This window comes from Haliotis asinina, chromosome 7 (assembly GCF_037392515.1).
Source record: "Haliotis asinina isolate JCU_RB_2024 chromosome 7, JCU_Hal_asi_v2, whole genome shotgun sequence".
Taxonomy (NCBI): Eukaryota; Metazoa; Mollusca; class Gastropoda; order Lepetellida; family Haliotidae; genus Haliotis; species Haliotis asinina.
This window is the reverse complement of record NC_090286.1, coordinates 50,438,307-50,461,738: the sequence shown is the minus strand read 5'-3', so window position 1 is coordinate 50,461,738 and position 23,432 is coordinate 50,438,307. Positions and strand designations below refer to the sequence as shown.

Genomic DNA, 23,432 nt, shown 5'->3' with positions numbered 1-23,432 from the left:
GTTTCGAAAACACAGTGTCTCTTTTTCAAACTACAATGTGAATTTAAATAAAGTGTCGATATTGTATCTGTGCATGCAGGTATACCTTACACAGTCTACCTGTTGACCACATTACAGGAGCGGAACTTGTTATCAGTTATCAGTTGCTATGACTTTACTCAGGATCACTTACCCATATCGTTAAATCCTGTCGTACAATGAGGACTAACAGCTCGACCAAACTGTGTTCTGACACATTTGAATTGAATTGTTATTTTTGTGGGTTTGCGATGCCTGGCAGTGGACGAGGGCGATGAATGAGTAAGTGAATAAAAGCGACGAACAAAAGAAAGCAATAAGACTGAAGATGACGATGAGTGAATGACGGTGATGGATGAGAGGAAAGTGAATGTTGGCGGAGATAAAGAAATGATAATGGAGAAAACGACGGGGGAGAGAGAAAGAGAGATAGACAGGCAGAGTGCAGTGAGGAGGAGGTCGATGAGAGAGAGATTGAGAGAGGGGACATAAACGGGAAATGAATGAACGGGCGGAACATGCGATGAGGTGTTCAAGAACATGGTTCTTGTTTCATGCATGTGATGGAGACTGAACGAGGGGATAAATCAAGAGGGATTATGATGTAAATTCAGGTGCCAGTTGTATATGTGATTTCTATTGTAAGCGTAACTATGACATCATCTGTTTTTGAATAAAAAAGGGTATTGCAGGATTGATTGACTTGAATAAATGCATTTTTTTAAAAACGATGGTAGAATGTGTTGGAATTGCCGATTTACCCGAGACAAGCAGCGAACAAAGGAATGTGTCTCTGAGAGTAGAAAGGGGTGTTCAAATGGTCCGGCGAGATGCCGCTAATGTGGTCAATGGGTGGACGACAGCATGAATACTTAAGATACGTTAGTGAAAGATTAGGACTATGTCAGGGTCCACGGAAAGAGCCCATGAAAATGATGGAACAGTAAGTGAAGAGGTGGAGGAGCTTCCTTTCATAGTTTACTAGTATTCAGTACATTGTCAGATGATGTTTTTAATATCGCTACCATTTACAGCATCAGCGGGTTGTTTACATCTGCCATTGGTAACACACGATATCTACACTTCTTCAAAGATATGAATCACCGTTTGACACCTCAAGTTTGAGATTGTTAGTCTTCTCAATGACGCAACACAGAGGGCGCGATTCTCATGGGCGTTGTTCGTCCACGCACCTACTGAAGGGCACTGTCAAGGAGCAAACAAATATTCACATCAGTCCCGAAGTATTCTCAAGCCGAGATTCCCCGATCTCCAACAAAATGATGCAAGGTTACTCGTCCTCAACACTCCTTGTATAGCTTCTCAACACAGCCACTGCGACCAGCTCGCTTTGATATTGTTAAGCATTATTCTCCTGTGTTCACTTCGATCCGAACAAGTGGCCTCTCCATCATTGTCAGAGATAGGGAGGCTAGTTTTTAATCATAAATTGATATTCTGAACAACTTTGTCAACGATATCCTTTTACTGCCGGGTGGCTGTGGTAATGAAATGTTGATATATGTAAATCACTGTCAGATAAGAGCCATTTGTTGATGTTACTTAGTGGTGAATTGTCTCGTTTCTATCGAGTCATGGTAATTATGTACATATGCAAGACGGGACAGGATGTTCGTCATAAGTGTTATTAACCAATATACTTATTTGCTATTCGGGGACTTTTTCGTTTTAAGCTAACACTTTTCTTTGTATTTCACTGACAGATTTTCAGAAGCTAAACGATATTATTTCGTCAGTTTGAATTGTTGACCTTATTTTGGGAGTGTGGGGTTTTTTTAACGAAAATGCATGTTTGGCCTCACACTTTAACAAACCATTTCAAGTATCTGTAAATGGTTAGGTACAATCATGTACAAATTTAGGCAAACGATATTTTTTTTAATTAATCAAAGTAAACTAGAATATACCATATCTCCTGAAATCACTTCCATATGGTGTTGTCGCGTGCAAGAGGTACACGTAAGCTTGATTCGTGTAACGTATAAGCCCGCGATGTACTTTAGTTCCCATGGACTAGCCATGCGTTTATCCCGTTACAATATATACCATTCCAAAAAAGCAAGGGATATTGGATTTAAGAGATAAAATGCAAATGATGAAGCCAAGGAGGAACAGAAGATGAAGAGAAATCAAAGGAAAATGTGACAGTTTATTCCATTCCTTTGGAATGGTTTCGTCTGCACGGATAGATATTACTTTTACTCATATGCGTTGGCATTGGTTAGTAGTATGGAGCATCCTGTACTTTTTAATGGTATATTCTCAATTTAATTTATAAACATAATTTTGAAATTTATATGTTCCAAGTTGGCTTTTGTGTACCTTTTCAAAGTATTCTAAAGGCATATATTCCAGATAATTATAAAATGTTTTCCTTTTAATTCTAGAGAGTTTAGGAAAGAATACTGAGTATGAGTAAATCAGTGTGATTTTAAGCTGTTTTTAACAGTATTCCCCCACAATATCACGGCGGGGAACACCAGAAATGGACTTCACAATTTGTACCACATGTGGGGAATCGAACCCGGGTCTTTGGCGTGACCATGCTGTTGACGGTGGCTTCGTGCCATGGATTCTAGATCAACCTCACTCCATTTCCAGACTAAGGGGGCATGGATCAGCACTCATGCCGTCGACCACGTGTTGGTTTATTCATTCATTCATTTATTTATTTATTTATTTATTTATTTATTTATTTATTTATTTATTTATTTATTTATTTATTTATTTATTTATTTATTTATTTATTTATTTATTTATTTTTGACAAGGTTTCTTTTTACCACGTGGGTTACCCTGTTAGACTAGTCTGTTGTTTTGAAACACTCAGCAATATTCCAGCTGTATGGTGACGATCTGTACATATCTGTGCTTGCGTGTGTGTTGAGACTGTGGTAGTCCTAACCAATCGATCCAGTAGGTCGCCTCTTACAACAAGCATGGGTTTCTGAAGACCAAAGCATGGATGTTCACGAGCAATTCCGCGCCCACCTTCCTATACGTTCTGGTATCCTCAGCAATGAGAGTGTTGGAAATGTTAAATGCAGCGGAAAACAACACGTAAACAGAACTTCACTCCTAATATATACGATTCTTCCTAGATAAGCTTATCTAATATATAGTATACATGTATATAAGTTTATCTTATCTTATACACACACACGTGTGTGTGTGTGTGTGTGCGTGCGAGCGCGCGCGCGTATGAGTAATCAAAACAATTATCAAATGATAGTACATATAGGATATTGTCGATAATTTAGTGCATGTTTGACCAACTTAATCAGCATCTACCCCTACTGTCAACGAGCAGCTCTGAAGTCTCGTAACGTGGAGGAGTAGGGGGTCGTAGATCCGAGTTGGAACTAGACACGTTTAGACGCGCAGCGTTGGGGGACCATAGTTCTTAAAATAAATAAATGAATAAATAAAATAGAATAAATAAAAAACTTTTTAAAACGCGAGTTTGGATACAATAATGCACTGCGAGATAAAATGGACATTTCATGGGTTTTCAACGGGATGTTTAAATGTTACACTTATTTACCACTGCACTTTGTATTTGAACTTGTTGGTTCCACTTGACGTGATTATTTACCGAATTTGGGAACACAATATTTGATTTATCACGTTCATGCTTGACTAAATTTCAACCCATTGTTAAATCGTTTTTGTATGTAACTCTCGTTTGTGTGGGTTCAACAGAATACTTAATCACATGGCGAAAATCACATCTTGCGTCTCTTAATAAACTCAGGTCTCTTTGTTCTGGACCAGTATCTCCAATACGCTGGTCGATGCTATTTTGTTAAAAGGACCACATGTTGCTCAACTCAAGTCCAGTGTAAACAATATCCACGACTTCTCTCACAAACATCTGTTCCAAATGACATACAAAACTGCGGGGATTTAATATGTCGCTATCATATTGTCCAGCAAATGACTGATATACCCGGGGGGCAGGCAGTGCAGGTTGTCAACTGAAAAACTATGTGTAAATTACATAAATGTTCTTGTCATATAATCTTTAAATTCTTTAATGACAGTTTGTAAAGTTACATGTACGAACATTATTGACCCAAAGTGCGGAAAGTATCAGTGTAAGGGAGATAACTCCTGTTTCCTCACAATCCGCTGTACGCACCTTTGGAGGCCTTTTCAATATTTGGGAGTCAAGAAAAGTTTAGTGTAATATCTATTTGTGGATGAAAAAAGCAAGAGTTTTGCAAACATTTAGTTGTTTCATGTTGCACTGCCATTTATACGATTGTTAGGCAATGGTATATTTTTTACTCTTTGGCGCCGTCATCACACTGCAGTATACTGAACATATGCCGGAAATCATGCTTCTGATTTATTCACTGTATTGTACATGAATTGAAAGAAATATCTAAATTAATGAAGACCTCAGGAAAACATTGTCTGCTGATCACACTGATTTTATTGAACTGAATTCTGAGGGTCACTCATGCAACTTCATCAAGCATGACTTGTATGATAATTTAATTTAATATTTTGAGAGGGCATATTTTAAAACAAAATTGTTTCGTCAAATACACAGGAATCTGGTGTCATGTAAAACCCTGGTTATCTCTAAGACCAGCTATGAAGGCTACGGACCTGTTCATTCCAAACATTTTGTATAATACCAATAAAGGTCTTTACAATAAATCTACTTTAAACAAAGACAAAAATACCTGAAGTGATATGCATGTGTTTATTTCTTCAATATATAGTGGACGGAAATATCACAGATAGTCTGGTGATTGACCATGAGACAATAAGTAGATCCATAACAGGACATCCAGCACAGATTCCCAGTGTCACTCATACCATAAACAGGTACATTAGGTTCTACTAAAAATATACCTTTCGAGAAAACACTCTGGGCTGACAAGAAGCAAGAGTTAATTAAATAAAATTAAGACGTTTCATTAAACATTCCTGAATGCCGACTGAGCAAAAATATCCCTATAACAATTTGACACTAAGGAAATAGCAGAACAAACATAAAGCTTCAGAATACTGGGAATGTGTGATGTATCGACATCACAAAGTATGCAGCTTTAATGCAATGTTCACAGGATTCTCCTCCAACCTTCAGTCAGGGATGGCACTCTTCCTCCCCCATCCAAACAGCACCTGTCTACATCATAGAGAAAGGACCACCATAAATACACAAAGACCACCAGCAACAAGATCACCTAAAACATCATGATTAATATAACATAGCAATCAAAGGGACACAGCGCTTAAAATGATAAAATGAAATGACAAATTTTCGACTTAATACTTGTGTCACAAGGAAGAGATACATATGTCAGGGTGGGCTGAGAATCCACATAAATGCATACAGTTAATGTGACACCAAGATGATGCTTGAAATCTAAGGCACAACAGATAGACAGTGTCATCTCATAACAATATTAGCATAATATTTTGGAATAAATAAGTATAAATACATGTGAACCTTATAAATCTTGTGCAACCTTAACTAGTTCAATCACATCAAATTAATATAAAATATTCTTCTGTGTCTGCAAATGATTTTGCTCCTGAAAGAGTGCATCTAATTTTATGCATCAGTCAAATCCAAACAATTACATCCCTTAGTTTCACATGACCATGTCATGTCACCAAACAGTAACTATTGCCAGCTGAAAAAAGGAAGCTTTTTTTTACTTCTATTGAGTAGTATGCAGTACAATTCCTCTTCACTGTCAATTTTACTTTTGGTTCTCACAAAAATATTGTTAAACAATAAAACCAGTTTTCAACAAGACAAAAGTTGTCAACAAGCCACATCACAGACAGATATCTATGTAATAAACAAGCTATATCACAACAAAGTAGACCAGATTTTGATTTATACATTTTGCATAGTGCTGTAGACAATGAGGTGCTTCATGTAACATGGGGCAATAGCTTCCAGATCTATGGACACGACAGTTTTTGTACAATCAATCCTGTGTTTATATAACAACAATGTTGGTAAAATCAGATCCTTTACAGCGATTCAACATACGAGAAGTATTAAATTTACCTGAAAGGGGTCAAATTAAAACATCTTGTTTGAATGTCATACCACATTGAGAGATCATGGGAAATCAGACACTCTGGTTACACATGAAATCATAACTGTCAACTATAGAGTAACACTTACAATTGTTTCATATAATTTTCATATTTTGGATATTTTGACATATATGCAGGTAATCCATATGTTCATGTAATGAAATAAAATCAGGATGGCTCACACAATTCAACACTATTTACAATTTGAATAATATCATGTAGCAGCTCAAGGTAAAGACAGTTGTCTGAAATAAAAGATCTATTTTCAACATTTCTTATGGCTCCTTAACAAACAAATTAAATTCCGGTATTTACAATGTCAAGTTTTCCAGAACCATTAACATCTACATACACGTATATACATTCACATTTTATACAAATACACATCAATGTTCTGAGAGATAAGAATGTAATAAATAGACATCTTTGGGCATATATTCACACACTAGAATGCTGCCAAACAACAGAATATCAGGACAATATTCTTCATCTATGGACAGTGATGTGTCTTTAAAATGCATCAGTATAAGCAAAGAGTGATCCTATTCTCACCAGTACTTTTTTCTTAGATGAAAGAAAGATACACAACCTAAGAAAGCTGTGTCAGGTCAACTGACAAGATGCCCAGGCAAGGGCTTGCTTCTCACTGTGATAGCTTGTCTGAAAAGCTTCTATACAAAGGCTGCCACCAATATAATACAAAACTCAAAGAGACGTAACCATGTATATCATTGTAATCATCGACTGACTGACTGAGTTTGGTTTTATGTCGCTTTCAGCAAAGTTCCAGCAACATCATCGTGGGAACACCAGATATGCGCTTCACACATTGTACTCATGTTGGAATTTGAACCTGGGTCTTCAGCATGAGCCAACACTTTAACCACTGGGCTGCCCCACTGCCCCATGTCTGTACAAAGTGATGACTGTAGTGTCAGATTATACTCTTCTTCCCCCAGACAAATCAAGAAGGTGAAAGAAAGGGAATGGAAGGGAGAATGTGGGTGTTTTACTCAATAGGAATGAAAAACTACTCAAAGAAATAGTAAATCAGTTGCAAAATTAACTAAAGAAAACTTAACTTCATCCATCAAAAATAAAGTCAGTAGAACAACCTTTCCCAATACAGTAGAATGGCATTCCAAAAGGAAAACAAACAAATGACCTGCTTTTAGGGTTAGGGGGAAAATGTTTATGATTTGTCAACTGGCTGCTGGACATTGGTGGCAGCAATGATTCTGCGTGGAAGATGTCTGAGGAGGACTGAGTGGGTGTGAGGAGGGGATGCTACTCTAACACAACGTTCTGATAGTGACGCTTAAGAATATCATCCTTATACGATATCAGTTGTTCAGGAACCCCAAAAGTTAATCATGTTCATCTGATATTTACATGAAAAAAACCCCAAGGAAACTGGAAACAAAACATATGCAACATAGTGTTCTGTGTCTGGGTCTGCTACATCAACCAACAGCCAAGTTTTTTATTGTGCGTAAGACTACACATAAGACGTAAGATTCAGCCCAAGTAATGTCCCATGTATCCAGAGGTATTTATGTAGTCAACCCAATATTAATGTAGTGAAATCTACAGTGTGTCATATGCAAGGAAATGCCCTATCAGTTACACCAATTCTAAACAATTACGTCTTTTAAGTCTGTTGAAAGGAGCTAGGAAATTTGAAGTGACATGTTCTGAAGAGTAGACCTCATGATCTGAAAATACTTTCACCACTGAGAAGTTGTATGGCAATGTTCATATACAGGATATGTACACACTCAGTTAGAAGGATATAAAGGTACAGACAATAGAACATTTCTTGAGGTATTCTTATACTGTGAACCTATAAACATGGAATGCATATTTACATATGTGTGTATGAACCTGGCCATGGAGGAAGGGAGATAACTCTCATCTACAAATGTCTCATCTGTTAGTAATGGCATTGTCCGACATGTGATATGCATGTACAGAATATTCAATACCATGTCACAGGAATGTAATGAACAAGACAATAATATGTACAGTTCACTGTTCACTAACTGACGCATGCATACAGAAACACTGTCAGAACATCAATTATGTAATAGATGTGGTAATATTTATACAAACTCATCATCCTGTGGAGAGATTCTCAGGTACAGCACCAACAATGTCTTCCTGAACCCAGGAATGTAGATGTTGGAACTGACAAAGGAAGTCACAGTTAGCACTGTCTATAGCCAACAAAGAGAACGCTTGGTGCATGTGACATTTTGGAACTTTCACAGAACATGCTGGAATTTGAAAAGAAATGTTATAGTTAGCACAGAGTATGTAACATCCTCATGAACTTCAGGGTTCATTTCTCACCAAATTACATGGCAATAGTCTGAAGAAATCACTTATAGTCTTGTTTCCATGTGAGTGATGGAGAAGCCAAGGATGTGAAGGGATATGGTCAGCTGAGAAGCTGTTCCTCATTTAATCTGCACTTGGTCAAACACAGGCCAGTGAGAAAGTGTCATTCAGCTGAGTGAGTCTGCTTAGACCAGATGAGTGTCAGTGACATCAGGGTGACATTTCAGATCAGAAGCATGCAACCTTGACCTTAAGTCAGCTGAAGCATGCAGCGGTTCTGTTGGCACGGATGAGCTAGATGAGGCGATGTGCAGCACTGTATAAGAAGACTATGTGCAGAAGAGAGACCAGGACTCAGTATCGGGACAGCTTGCTGCCAGGTTGAAGCCAAGAATCATCCTGCATAGTCTGACTTGTAGGGGGTCTGAAACCAGCAACATTTAACACTCATCACAATACAAAATGTTTGGACTTAGAACATCCAAAAACATTCTGCTGTAGTCTCTTAATCTTGGGCAAGTTACATCTATATTTTCAAAATCTGCAGTTAAGATATGGACCCTCAGGCTCTTACTGGGTACATTTTATTTTCATGACTGAACACAGTAGACATACTTTTACATCATGAATTTTGGTTCCAGTATGATGTAAAATGATATGTTGTCATTATGTTTTAATACTTCACTCTGTTCATAAAATAAGCTGATACATAACTGAAGACCCTGAAATTCTTATAGTTTCTCAATAGATCCATACCATTTCCTAGAACTTAAAACATTATCTAGTTTTCATTATTGCAGATAATTCCAAGCCATACTGGTCAATCCGAACTTGTTTCACCAAAGAGTAAACTTAGCAAAAATCATAAATCATTATTAAAAATCAAGGGCAAATTACATATCAACCTTAAAATTGTTTTAATCAAATTACTTGATTCCGTTAACTCCAACAGCAGAAGGTCTTGGTGACTTCTTTAGATGATATCATGACTTTGCCACCATGAAAATACATAATTACACACACATAACTGGCTCAATGAATATTCCTATTCATAGTATCATATTGTACTGAATAATACATTACTTATCTTATACATTTATACATCAATACATAATTTATGAATTCAATCTGTTGTTTGGGAAGAGAGGAAAGGAAAAAGTTGCAAGCTTTTCTCTTGTCAACAATCCAACAAATCTCAAAACAATCTCTAAATTCTAATCAATAAATCAGACAAGTTTCTCTCAAGCCATTTCACTTGACAAGGAAGAAAGCAATTGAAGAATTAGGAGAAATGGTTAAGACTAGATCCACCACTGGTTTTCAGCTGATGTGGAAGTCCAATTTACAGGCACAGTATCTATTCTACATAATACATGCACTACTGTCACCATGCGATAACTGCATGTTAAGGCATATCAAAGTAGCCAGCCAATTACAGAAACGAGTAATCTGTTTCACTGTGGTTCACAGTTCTGGAGACGGCTAAATGCAGTAGTCATCTGCAAATGTTCGTTTGTCACCATACCAGAATGAATATATATTGGTGAGTCATTATTATGTATTTAAATTACTTATTTTAACTAGTTAATTATGTTGTTAGTCCAACTACAAATATTCCATTCATATTGTTTTCAATCATTTTTAAGTCCTATCGTTACAGACTGAGAGAGTTGTTGCTAAAGCTGCAAATAGCATTTCCGATATATACCAGTGATTCAGTGTATGTGGGAAGATAGCACAAGGCGATTTAGCCACAGACTTGAGCCAGTTTAACAGATTTACACTCAGTGAAACCCATAAGCATGGGTCATGGTGCTGACAAACCCAGAGGAATCTAAGACATTATAAATACACCATCATCAATATTCAAAATAGTCTGCTTGCAATCCAAAAGAAGTCATCACATCACTGTGAATAACATTGCAGCTAAATGACACCACCCAGCAAAGTTTGAACCGAACAACCTAATGATCCATCTGCTGCAAAAAGGTGTGATGCATTCAACAAAGTCACGAAGCCTGGCCACTCAATCCACAGTTGTCTTTTACGACAAGCAGGTAACAGGGGACCTTTTCTGACGTTGACTCCAAACAGGGTCTCAAGTATGGCCAGTCCGAGTTGATAACATGATCAATGATGCTGGTGATATGTGAACGGTGATCTCTGCTAGGCTGTAATTTGCTGGGACTATTTCTATCTCTGATACACAGACTATGTGAAGTGTATACTTATACACTGAGATTATATCCCTATCGAACACTGAGTAGTATACTGTCAACCAGGTTACATACTGTGACCACCTGTTCCCCACTGCCCTAAGAGGCATGAACAGACATGCATCTTTTACCAGAGCGTGTGAGTTCAGTTTTACACTGCCTTTAGCAATATTTCAGCAACATCATGGCAGGGGACACCAGACATGGGCTTCATATACTGTACCAAAGAGGGGAATGGAACCCTGGCCAACTGCATGACAGGCAAACACTTTAACCACCAGGCTACCCACTGTCATTAGAAACCTGACAAGCATGGTATGAAGGGAGTACACTGGAGTTCCCATTGGAACAAGAACATTATTGACAGTTTTCACAGAATAGCAAACATGAAGGAAAGTATACATAATTCATCTACAGTTGGAAAAAGAGCTCATTTCTATGAACTGGTATCTGAGAAGAAGGGCACATCTAGGATTAAATCCACACAGTGTTGGGCATTGTTACACTGCTACCTGGGTCAAACCCATGTCACTGTGGAAACAGTAGTGGGTAGTATCTGCAATAGCAAAGTGTTAGGTCAGCTATGTGTTAGTTGTACAATGTGCTGGCAGCGTGCAGTGTAGCTGGTCATGCGTTCTCCCATCAAGGTGACTGATGTCATCAGCAGTTGAGATGCTGTACACATGTGCAAGTACTGCTCTATTCATCAAAGGATAATCAAGGAAACAAAAATTTTGGTTGGTCTCGTAGTCAATGTTATTTCAAAATATTCATTTACTGACAATTTTGCCAAATGTCATCAATATCGAACCAGTAAAATTGTCTGAGTTGTGTAAAAGAGCAAATCACTTTTAATGTATCTACAAAAGAAGACAAAAGGGTAAAATTCAATATTATTTTAACTTTCTTTCAGTTGGAAAAAACTTTATATTTATTGATTCAAACAGAAATTTGTAAATAATCTTCATGGAAGACATGAGTCGTGTATGACTCTTATGCAAATCTGCAGTAGAGGTACAATTCTTCATGGGAGACATGAGTCGTGTATGACTCTTATGCAAATCTGCAGTAGAGGTACAATTCTTCATGGAAGACATGAGTCGTGTATGACTCTTATGCAAATCTGCAGTAGAGGTACAATTCTTCATGGAAGACATGACTCGTGTATCCTATGACTCTTATGCAAATCTGCAGTAGAGGTACAATTCTTCATGGAAGACATGAGTCGTGTATGACTCTTATGCAAATCTGCAGTAGAGGTACAATTCTTCATGGAAGACATGACTCGTGTATCCTATGACTCTTATGCAAATCTGCAGTAGAGGTACAATTCTTCATGGAAGACATGAGTCGTGTATGACTCTTATGCAAATCTGCAGTAGAGGTACAATTCTTCATGGAAGACATGAGTCGTGTATGACTCTTATGCAAATCTGCAGTAGAGGTACAATTCTTCATGGAAGACATGAGTCGTGTATGACTCTTATGCAAATCTGCAGTAGAGGTACAATTCTTCATGGAAGACATGAGTCGTGTATGACTCTTATGCAAATCTGCAGTAGAGGTACAATTCTTCATGGAAGACATGACTCGTGTATCCTATGACTCTTATGCAAATCTGCAGTAGAGGTACAATTCTTCATGGAAGACATGAGTCGTGTATGACTCTTATGCAAATCTGCAGTAGAGGTACAATTCTTCATGGAAGACATGACTCGTGTATCCTATGACTCTTATGCAAATCTGCAGTAGAGGTACAATTCTTCATGGAAGACATGAGTCGTGTATGACTCTTATGCAAATCTGCAGTAGAGGTACAATTCTTCATGGAAGACATGAGTCGTGTATGACTCTTATGCAAATCTGCAGTAGAGGTACAATTCTTCATGGAAGACATGAGTCGTGTATGACTCTTATGCAAATCTGCAGTAGAGGTACAATTCTTCATGGAAGACATGAGTCGTGTATGACTCTTATGCAAATCTGCAGTAGAGGTACAATTCTTCATGGAAGACATGAGTCGTGTATGACTCTTATGCAAATCTGCAGTAGAGGTACAATTCTTCATGGAAGACATGACTCGTGTATCCTATGACTCTTATCCAACTCTGCAGTAGAGGTACAATTCTTCATGGAAAACTAAATTGATTAGTAACAAAAACTCACTATATATTAGTTCACAAACACTAGGCTGTGCTGCAGCACCTGGCTGTGGTACTCGTATTCAGGATAGCAAAGCCAGGCCTAATGTATTACGTACATATGTCAGTTCTATATGGAACTTACAAAGGTATCACTCTCTGAATCAAGCTCAGTTACAAAATCCCTGTGTAAGTTGGAAATACATGAATCAGATAACTCATAACACACATCTAATTTAACCAAAACAGTTAATGAAGTTATTCAGACATTCATTATCAAACAAATGCAAATTAAATCATTTCTTTTTTAAAAAAGTGAAAACTGCAAAGAAAAGGGTTAAGGTACAAACAACAAGACCCAATTCTGGTTAAAACTTCAAAAATGACATTCAATACGAATAAACACCCATGCACATCTCAGTCGTGATACCAGACAGCTTCAGTAGGTTACCATAGGAACAAGCATGAAGTTTTGAAGCTGATGTTCACATACTGAAGTAATCCTATTAACTGTGAATGGTCAATCCTACCTGTTGTGAGCTTGTTTTGACATAAACCTGTCCAGGACATCGTCTGGGTCATTCAGAGACAAATCATCACCTGGAAATGTGGAAACACTTTATTGTTGTAACTTAATAAGTCAGAGAGAATGGTATATTTACAAAATGACCCCATGAAAATTTACAAGCCATTTGGGCCCTTGACTGTGGAGATTTACTGGCCTGATAGAATTACTAGTAGCTACGGGCTGGTGAGCCAGTGGCCATTTCATACACTGGGTTTCTGTCATTATCATGTCTCCATGTATTATACAGGGTGTGAATAGCGAGGTTGCTCCTACCCTGGATGTCGCGGAGTTTCTTCAGGCGCTGCTCATTCTTCCTGGCAATCTGATCCACATCCAGGCTTGTCACTGACCCAGGCTTAAACAACAGGTAGGAATTTTGTAGAAAAACTTCAAAATTTGGGAAATAAAAGAACAGTTTCTTTTTGTGTAAACTCAAAATATTCTTTAACTATCATTATCATCTTCTTTTCAGTACTTTAATTATACAAGTTAAATCGAAAAAATTTGTCTGTGTCCTGACATTTAAGAAACATTTCAGTTGAAACCTTATTACTAAAATTGTGAAAGCACAAGGTATTTACCTAAGGGAAAATACAGCCCAACAATGTGCCTCACACTGTACTTATTTATGTTGATAATTGGACTGACTGTCACATGTAAGTAATCTGACTACTGGGCTACCCTTCACATTTTATTCCCATACTCTGCCTCTGTGGGATCAATTTTGAAATCTATGTTTTCTATAAATCAGTTAGTGTGTGTTGTTTATGAGTGAGTGAGCTGGGATCTACACTACTTTTAGCAATATTCCTGTATAATCATGATGGGAGACACTTGGAACGGGCTTCACACACTGTGCCCATTTAAGGCTTCGAACTTCGGCCTCTGTATGACAAGTGGATGCCTTAATAACTATGCTCCACCCAGCAACCCCACCCCACCCACCCCCATATGTGACATGTAAAATATTTGAAATTATGAATGTAAGTTAAGAGATCACTGTCCTTATAACCCTAGTGTTAAAAATTAATGATTTATCACAGTCCCTCATTTCAAAATAAACATAGACGCAAAGCTCCTGGACCTAAGATGAGCTGTTAACTTCAAACTGTCTGTATACATGTACATAAATCCTACCCTGGGGCTAGTAAAGAGACCCTCTCTGCGTCGCTGCCGGGCAGATTCATTCCGGCGTGGGAGGTCATCAAGGTCGTCTGGGAACACTGGTCCAAGTCCATTCATATCTGTGATAGTGAAGATGGCATTACACGAAATGACAACATGGCCATGTCAGCTACTCTGGTCCTCAGTTGACTTAATGCATTCCCTGTATCCATCCTCAATATACATTTCCATCTTCTAAATAACCTACCTTCCAACATATCAACCCTGTTTCAAATTATGCCTGAACAAGTGAAACAGGTTGTGAAAGATCATTAAGAATAGTATTATACTTTAGAATGCAAGAATTGATGATAAGAAAAACTCATACATTTACTATGAAAACATAATCATAACTAAAATGCCACAAAAAATCATAGCTTAGAAATCAACATTATATATAAATCTCTTATTAGTATTACATGCATGGATTAGATGATACAAGTGGCGGACATTGATTGATACAACACCATGTTGAAACTGGGCATGAGCCGCATCAAATTTCGTCAGTTGTATGGAGGTATCTCACTGCACAGATGATTAAAACACTGTATTTTAAACAGTAAATACCCAAGTAATCATATTCTGAATATTAAATTTTACATGAATTTTCATAATAACTCTCAAATTTCTGTGTAACATAACTGACAAAATCTGAAGCATGTGTGAAGAGTGCAAGAAAGGGGAACATATTTTCGTGCTGGAGTATAAGTGATGGACCAGTCAAAGTCATAGCTGGTTCAGAAAAATAATACACCAACCCAGTCAGACATTATATTGGGATCCCAGATAGACATGGCAGGCTGTCACTTCAAACCTTATTCAACACATATCTATATGACAACAATTTTCTAAATACAGCTTCACCACATTGGTGGGACAATATATATGCTTGTACATTTGCATACAATTTTGGAAATTGAAAAAAATACCCCAAAAATATAAATAAATCTTTCAAACTGAAGGAAGGAGAATCAGAAAATATATCAAAGTATCAAATGTTCCATACATTATCATCAATGTCATAATTATTTCAGAAGAAATATTAACATTAAATGACTTAAACAAAGTGAAAAACATAAATGCAAACTAAGTAAAATACCCTGGACATAACTGGAAAAACCAAAGTGACAAAAGTATTTATATAAAAACAAAAGCATAGTGTTAGAAAATGAAAAGTGTATCCCTCCAAAACCTGATTTCCCACTCTTCTACGAAAACTGAACAGATTAAGAAACACCCAATACCAGCAAATTCTTGTTCCTGATGTTACCTACATTAATGATGGAACGTCATACTGAGCATGCTGAACATGAAGACAGAACTTATGGCCAACATCTTCGTTTGAAACACAATGTTTTGGGGTCATTTCAAATGACAATGTAGTGTTTCAAACATTGTGTTTAAGAGAATTAAAAAGAAGATTTATCCATAAAAGATCTTGGTCCTACATATACAACTTCTAAATGCTGCTAAAGACATCAAACAACATCTCCACAGTCAGTAACAACGTCACAGGGTTACTTATAGACCTTTCAAAGGAAGAATGCTACTCTGACTATGATACACCCGATAGATGTTTAACAGGTGCCACTCAAATGTCATTACTCACTGACATGGTGAAAGCACTCAAGGAAGACATGGAATTTCTTTTTTCAGATTCACTTGTTGAAAGTGTAGTGAGGCAAGTTTTTTGCTTCTTTCAGCAACATTGTGACCAGGACCACCAAATGCACCCATTTGAGCAACTGAACCCAGGTCTTTGGCTGGACAAGCAAACCACACAGCTCTCCCACTCACCCACGTGACAGAGAGAGAAGTAGCCCTTAACTGTAAGGCTAACAGACAATAAAGAAGTTGGTGTCCATAAACAGATTTATGACTTCATGTTCTTCAGCTACTACTGGCTCTCAAAAGACTTGATGCCGAGACATGTGAATCATGCACAAATGTTCCACACATGGGGTTTCACTGACAAACAGGCACTCCTACAGTCCACGGACTGCCAGGACCGGCAGTCAGTGTTGTGGACACATGCTGAAACATGTGTATATAAAAGACATGATATACTAGTATACAATACATGATTCACAGTGTAGTGAACCTGCACTTGATGAAATAAAAACTGGTTAGTTATTCACTGGATGCTGAAATAAATGGTCATGCAGTTTGTTAAGCATTTAAATGTGAATACCCACAGACATGCAGAGAGAACCGTCATGGAACATGTCATGCCGAACCTGTGGTGCCACTTACATGACAACTGTGCAATCCTTAGACATATAGCATGTGGGCTGTATAAGTTTAAGACATCAGACAGGACCTTGAAGCACTGACCATGAACAATCTACTGAGTTCAAACATTGTTACAAAGTTATTTTCAGAAATGTTCTTATGTGTTACATGTTGGGGGCAATTTAACAATCGGTCTCAATAACCCTGAGCAAGTATGGTTCTACGCCACTTTAGCAATATTTCATCAATATCACTCTTGGGGACACTAGAAATGGGGTTCACACATTGTATTCACATGGCGAATTGAGTCTTTGGCATGATGAACTAATGCTTTAACCACTTGGCTACCCTACCACAACTCAAAAACAGTAATGACCTCCTATATATTCTGTTACTGTGAACTGCTTCAGTCTTAACATCTGTCTTTTAGATGATTACTCATAAAGAATATAAACACATAGATCACTACATTACACAGTAACTTACTGGCTAATCCTAATATACATGACTTAATATATTTCAAATATGTGTCGAAATCACATCAGTTACACTCTATTCAACAAAATCAGAGCATTGAAAATTCTGGTATTGCAATCTTACAGAAAATATTATCAAAGTTCAAATTTTTTCTAAGAAAATTTCAATTTCATTTCCATTCATTTGAATACATACACACTACTAAGTGTATAGTACTGATATGCAGTTCAACTGCTCAAAGGCGAAATACGTACAAATCTAACAAAATTTCAAAGCAAGTCATGCCATTTTCAAAACAGTCAAGGATGGGGCGTACGATGATTGACAATACTGATTTGCTTAATAGCAGCTTGTGACACCAGATTTCCAGCTCACACACTTGTCTAAGGATTGCATGAGTTGACGTGCAGTGCTACTGACGATATTGGTGACGTGATCCGGATGCGTGACAGCTGTGTGACTAACCTATAAAGGCACTGTTGGATTGTAGCATTGGCTGTGGACTGATTGTGCGATGACGATTCAAGCCTAAGTCTTTAGGCTCCATGTTGGGCAGAGCCTTCTCAAACTTGCCTGTGATAAAGATGAGAGTGTGTAAAGACAGCTAGGACGGATTGCTTAATACACAGAGAGTATTAGGGAGAGGCAGCATTACACTGCTTGACACAATATATACACACAAAGTCTAGGGACAGACTGTTACAACACAAACATCACACTTAAAGCAAGAACAAGTGACATCATTAAATAAACATTGATGATTGTCTGATTTAGATTTATGGTTCATTTAGATATAGGAAATATGCCTGAGTTAAAAATGAGAAAAACACCCACACTGGCCTCAATAATATTATATAAGCATTATGTGTACTTAAATACTGGCAATCTTCAAAGAGAGGGGCTTATGATAAACTTCTATAAGACATTTACAATACTCTCTTGTTATCTATTTAATTGACAGAGTAAGCATAATATGTCTTTTATTACATAAGATCTTCAAAGAAAGATTTTACTAATAAAACACACTAAAACACCTACAGTGAACTCTAATTACGCAAGGGCTATGAACGTGGGCAAACTGTATTTCACTGTACTGGACACACCTTAGTTCTCTGCTACAAATCAATCTAACTTGATTTAATATATTAAAAAACAAATACCTACAAGCAAGGAAGTGTTTGAAGATTAAACACATTTAGACTGCAATAAGACTTTCTAAATTCGATTTTCATATTATCACTCACTAAACTGAAAATCCATACTGATGAATTATTAATATCTAAGGCAAACTAGTGCATTAGAAAGTATATGATCTATGAATAATTTATATCTTAAGAGTCTCTCCTTGTGTAACATGAAACCAAGCACTGATCTAGATTTCCAATATTGCCATATGCATACTTTACTGTCTATAGTTTAATTGGTGCAGATGTCTCTGAGTTGTAGGTCAAGAAGCTGTTAGGTAAACAGTTAGACATCTGTTGATGGACTTGACTCCATATTACTCCAGATCAACAGCAGGGCAACAGTTAACACTATTCATTAAAGTACAAAACTCACAAAGGCAGCTGGGAGGAGAATTCTATCGGTTATTTAATCTAAAAACAATATACCAGAATGAGCATAAGTAGACACGATACAAGTGGCTCTGTTGAGAGAGATTAATTGTACCAAATCTACAAAGCCAGCAAAGTGGAAGCACTTGCACCTATAATCTGCCCCCAAATATTGCAAGTCAAGGAATCAAAATGTCTACAAGAACTTCATTGGGATCTTTTAAACATTGGAGTCTGAGTAAAGCATGATCTCGAAAACAGGATTTGTTATACATCTTTGATGTCAAGGTATCTGCTTTCCAAGATAACTTTAAAATAATGGCTGATCACATGGAATTGAACCAGCCTGTCCACATATCTCCTTCCCACATCACTTTCCACTGTCAGTCTGACAGAAGCCCCTTGATTAAGGGTAATGTATGAAGTCTAGAAGTCACATTTAGCATATAATTTAAGTTGTAGAAGTCATTCAACTGAGGATACCTTGACTTAAATAAAAATCCCCTCAAAAGGAAAGGTTTCAAACTATTTCTGCCCCTCTTTAAACAGATGATTATTCCCAGACTCAAAGAGAAAGGAAGCTGACTAATTTCTGACATTCAAAAGGACAGGTAGGTGAGTATTCTCTCACTCAAAATGAAGGGTAGCTGACTATTTTCTGACCAATAAAAGTACAGGTATATGACTATTATCTTACTCAAAAAGAAAAGTAGCTATTTTCTGACTCTATCTATTTCACCATTTCAACAAACCTTCCATGTCAGCCATGCTTAAACTGCTCCTTACTAACAAGTGAGAAAAAAAACAAAACTTACTTCCTATATGAATTTCTTCTCTCTAATCCAGTCTATACTGGTGAGATACAATCAATCTACAGAACATAACCTTACATAGTCCTGAAACCCAAGGAAGAAAGTGTGGAAAGACAAGAAGGGGGTGCAAAGTCTTGAAGCAAAAAACTGGCATCATTCCTCAAGCATTCCCCTTATTTCACATAACAAACAGTAAATATATCAGTTAAGTGGTGACTGTTTTCTGATTAATCTTGTCGTCGTACATATAGGATTTAATCAGCATTTTCTTCCAGTTTTTCACTTTTGTTTTATAAGAAGCAACAGCTTTACCAGAAGCAACATAAGACAAGACACTTTCCTTTTAACAACACAACATATTACAAACCAATGTTACAAAATCCAGCCTTAATGGCATTGAAATATGAAAAACTGATGCCTATAGGCCTTGTCTGGTTTAAAACATAAAATTTAAATCATACTCGGGAAATTCAGGAAGTACAAAGAACATTTTCATGTGGACTATCGCTATTACCATTGAGCAAATGACAACACTGTGAAAGATCATTTTAACATTCTAGTGAAAGTATAATTGATTCTTAACCCTGATAAGTATAATGTTCAATGCAGGAGATACATGGCCTAACTGATAGAATACTACTTCCTTGTTGATTCAGATTATGGAAATGCACATAACAAGTCATGGTTTCTCACTTTTGCCCCTCAATTCGCGGAGAGTCTGTTCCTGCTGTCGGATGAGTGCAGCCTGCTGCTGTTCCAGATGCTCGTTGGACATCGGGTCATATGGATAGTGTCGCTGGAATTCTTGTCTAGAATCTGTGTCAGCTAACAAAGTGGTGCAAATACATCACAGAAAGGTTTGCAAACACTGATGCAGAATACACAACATTTCACACAGTAAGATGTACAATGAACTACCACTGCTATACACAGTTGCATGAGGACAAGGGGAGGTAATAAGGAGTTCCCTCCCCTGGCTAGAGTGTAGCTGTCTGGAACAGGACAGAATACAAAATTGTGCAAATAGATTTTATGGTAAGACTCACACAGAAGCACTATTCAAGAATAGACAACATAAAGAAAGTCACCAGGAGAATTTATAATTTTGTTCAGCATGAATTCAATAAAATGCATGTAAAATTTTCATTATGCCCCAAGAAATGAAACTCTACTCCCTATCCACCAACTGTCAAACCCTAAAAACACATCTAATCAAGAAACATCTAGTCAAAACATTGTCTGATTTCGTTCACAAACTGATCAGATTGAAATGTTTAATCAGCAGAAATGTTTTTAGACCAGTACTTACACCCAAATCAGATGATACAATGTACCAAAAGGGCTTCATCAAACATTTCAATATCTGATTCTATAAAATCTACTTAGATGGAATGCTTGGTGTCGGTGAGTCACTGTACCTTGTTTGAGACTGTGGAACTCGCGCAAGTGCTCTGGATTGGGTTTGTTGTCTGCTGTTGGTGCTCGCCTAACTGGAACAGTGTTTCGGTTACGCGCCATCTCAAACACATCGATGTCACGCTGAACCCGTCTGTAGCATACAAACAGATTGGCTTCTGTGTAGCTTGTCACCGCATTGAACAACATCCATACTATCCTTATCTTCACACTGAGCAACATCCACACTATATGCCACCATCAGGTACAAAGAAGAGCAATCGACTGAGTCATAAAGTTTGACTTGGGGGTTGTCTACTTCATTCTGTTTACTTTTCCTGGATTGTTATAAATATGCCTATCTTGCAAGTTTATGTCTGCACTCATTGTCTGATGACACACTAAGCTATATCCCAGCTACATGTCGGCAATATATGCTCAACCAGCTGCTGTGATGATGACTTCAACTTACGGAGCTGGTGGAGGCCTCTGTGCTAACCTCGGATCAAACACCTCCGGCTCATTCTGAAACAAGACAGGAATATTTAGGCTGCAATGTTAAACAGTATTCACTCACTCACTCACTCTACACTGCAAAGTGGAAGTCAATAAACAAAAGGCCATGCATGAGATAGAGAATTCCTGTTTCATGATAAGAAATGAGCTAGATGAGGCCTTTGACAACTTTCTCACTTCAATGGTATCAAGTCCAGGAGACATTATTGGCATTACACACTGAAACTTTACACTTTATCATAAAAAAAGTAACGCTGTGATACTCCTTGTGCTCAGTAGTTTGATGACCCGTGAAAGTCTGGAGTAGAATTGGCCTTCAGCAACCCATAAGGCAACTACGCTCTCATAAGAGGCGATTGACAGGATCAGGTGGTCAGACTCGCTGACTTGGTTGACTCCTGTTATCAGTTCCCAATTGTGCAGATCAATGCTCGTGCTGTTGATCACTTGATTACTTACAAACCACTGGCATATAGCTGGAATATTGAGGAATGCAGTGTAAAACTAAACTCACTCACTCACTGTGGTTTGACCTATGTTACTACTTGGGTAGGATAGACGTGCTGCACTTACTTCATTCTTGTCTAGCATGGTTTCAACTCTGTCTCTCTCAGAGGCTAATTGATGCTTCATCCTGGCCAGAGCATTGAGGATGTCAGCACCTGGAGAGAAGCCACTCACAATCACCATCAAGCATCCACCTTAGCTAATTTATCTACATTTTTCAGTTCACATGTATTCATATTCCTTAGATACAGATAACTGACTTTCCAAAAAATGTCACATAAATGACTTTGACCTGTAACTTTATGTTGGGATTATACTGTTGTTTTTAGACAAACTCGGCATCACACAGCCAGTATTAATGTTGAAACTAGTATTTTCAAGAATAAAACTATTTATTATCCATGAGGTTGAAAATAACAGGGTTCATACTTTTCATACGATGCCCTCGGGCATATCACTTTGATATGATGTCATGAACAATGCTATGACGTCACATATCTTGTATGATGTTACATTCTACATATGTACATATTCTACCCGGTGACAGTGGGCTGCCAGTCAATGTTTATTTTCCTCAATTTGAAGACTTTGGTAATAAACTGAATATTATTTTCATGCCCATATTGTACTACTTTTACAACACTCACACCTTCATGTTGATCTATCCCTCACTCTCGCCCAGGAAATACTAACATTTAGGCACTCATGTAGTAAACATAGCATGACATAGGCACTCATAGCATCCTCTATAGCGGTCATGGTTCTTTCTGTCTGCTGTAGCGTGCAAGTCAGAATAAGGTACAATTACATGACTGTGATCTGTTCATAATCCAGGGCTTTACATTGTGAGAATCAAACTGTGAGAAAATTATACCACGTTATCTTCACAAGGCCACTTCTACAAGCTACACTGATACAAGTGTGACATTTTCTCAAACAAATTAAACTAACACTTACTTGGTGCTCTTGAGGAAGACTGAAACAATGAACAGGTAATATTAGCACCATTAGGACTCCCAATATAATACAGGCTGTCTCACACATCTTGTTTCATATCGAGTGACAAGTTATATTTAATTCTTAAAAGACTCAAAATGTTTTCAGACTCACATTTCTGCCATTATGAACCCATGCATGCAAATATTTCAACATTTATTTGGGTAGATGTCTTAAGAAATCTTAAAATTGTAAAATATTTTCTGGCTGAAGAAACTATTTTCTACAAGTCAGAAATAAAACAAGAAGACAAAGTCATCAATATCCTCTGCAATGGCAAAATGTCTACAAGGTATGATTAAGCTAAATGTTTTGGTGTGTATATAGATAAGTGGAAGTAGAGTAACAAAAGGTTTAAAAAGTTTTGCTCTGAAAGAAGCACAACCACCAGTTTCAGTCAAA

The 23,432-nt window shown here is 37.4% G+C and overlaps 1 protein-coding gene across 1 annotated transcript in view; it reads right to left on the bottom strand.

The window, feature by feature from the left end:
• Positions 1-4,738: 4,738 nt before the first annotated feature.
• Positions 4,739-23,432, bottom strand: part of LOC137291249 (centrosome and spindle pole-associated protein 1-like) — an 81,310-nt gene continuing 62,616 nt past the window's right edge. The window contains exons 48-58 of the mRNA XM_067822550.1: positions 22,992-23,010; positions 22,101-22,189; positions 21,484-21,536; positions 21,035-21,165; positions 20,310-20,441; positions 17,714-17,821; positions 14,513-14,619; positions 13,649-13,730; positions 13,338-13,407; positions 12,953-12,992; positions 4,739-8,874 (exon numbers count right to left, since the gene is read on the bottom strand). Coding sequence (XP_067678651.1) covers positions 8,845-8,874; positions 12,953-12,992; positions 13,338-13,407; positions 13,649-13,730; positions 14,513-14,619; positions 17,714-17,821; positions 20,310-20,441; positions 21,035-21,165; positions 21,484-21,536; positions 22,101-22,189; positions 22,992-23,010 — 861 coding nt within the window. The 3' untranslated portion in view covers positions 4,739-8,844. The remainder of the gene's footprint in view (positions 8,875-12,952; positions 12,993-13,337; positions 13,408-13,648; positions 13,731-14,512; positions 14,620-17,713; positions 17,822-20,309; positions 20,442-21,034; positions 21,166-21,483; positions 21,537-22,100; positions 22,190-22,991; positions 23,011-23,432) is intronic.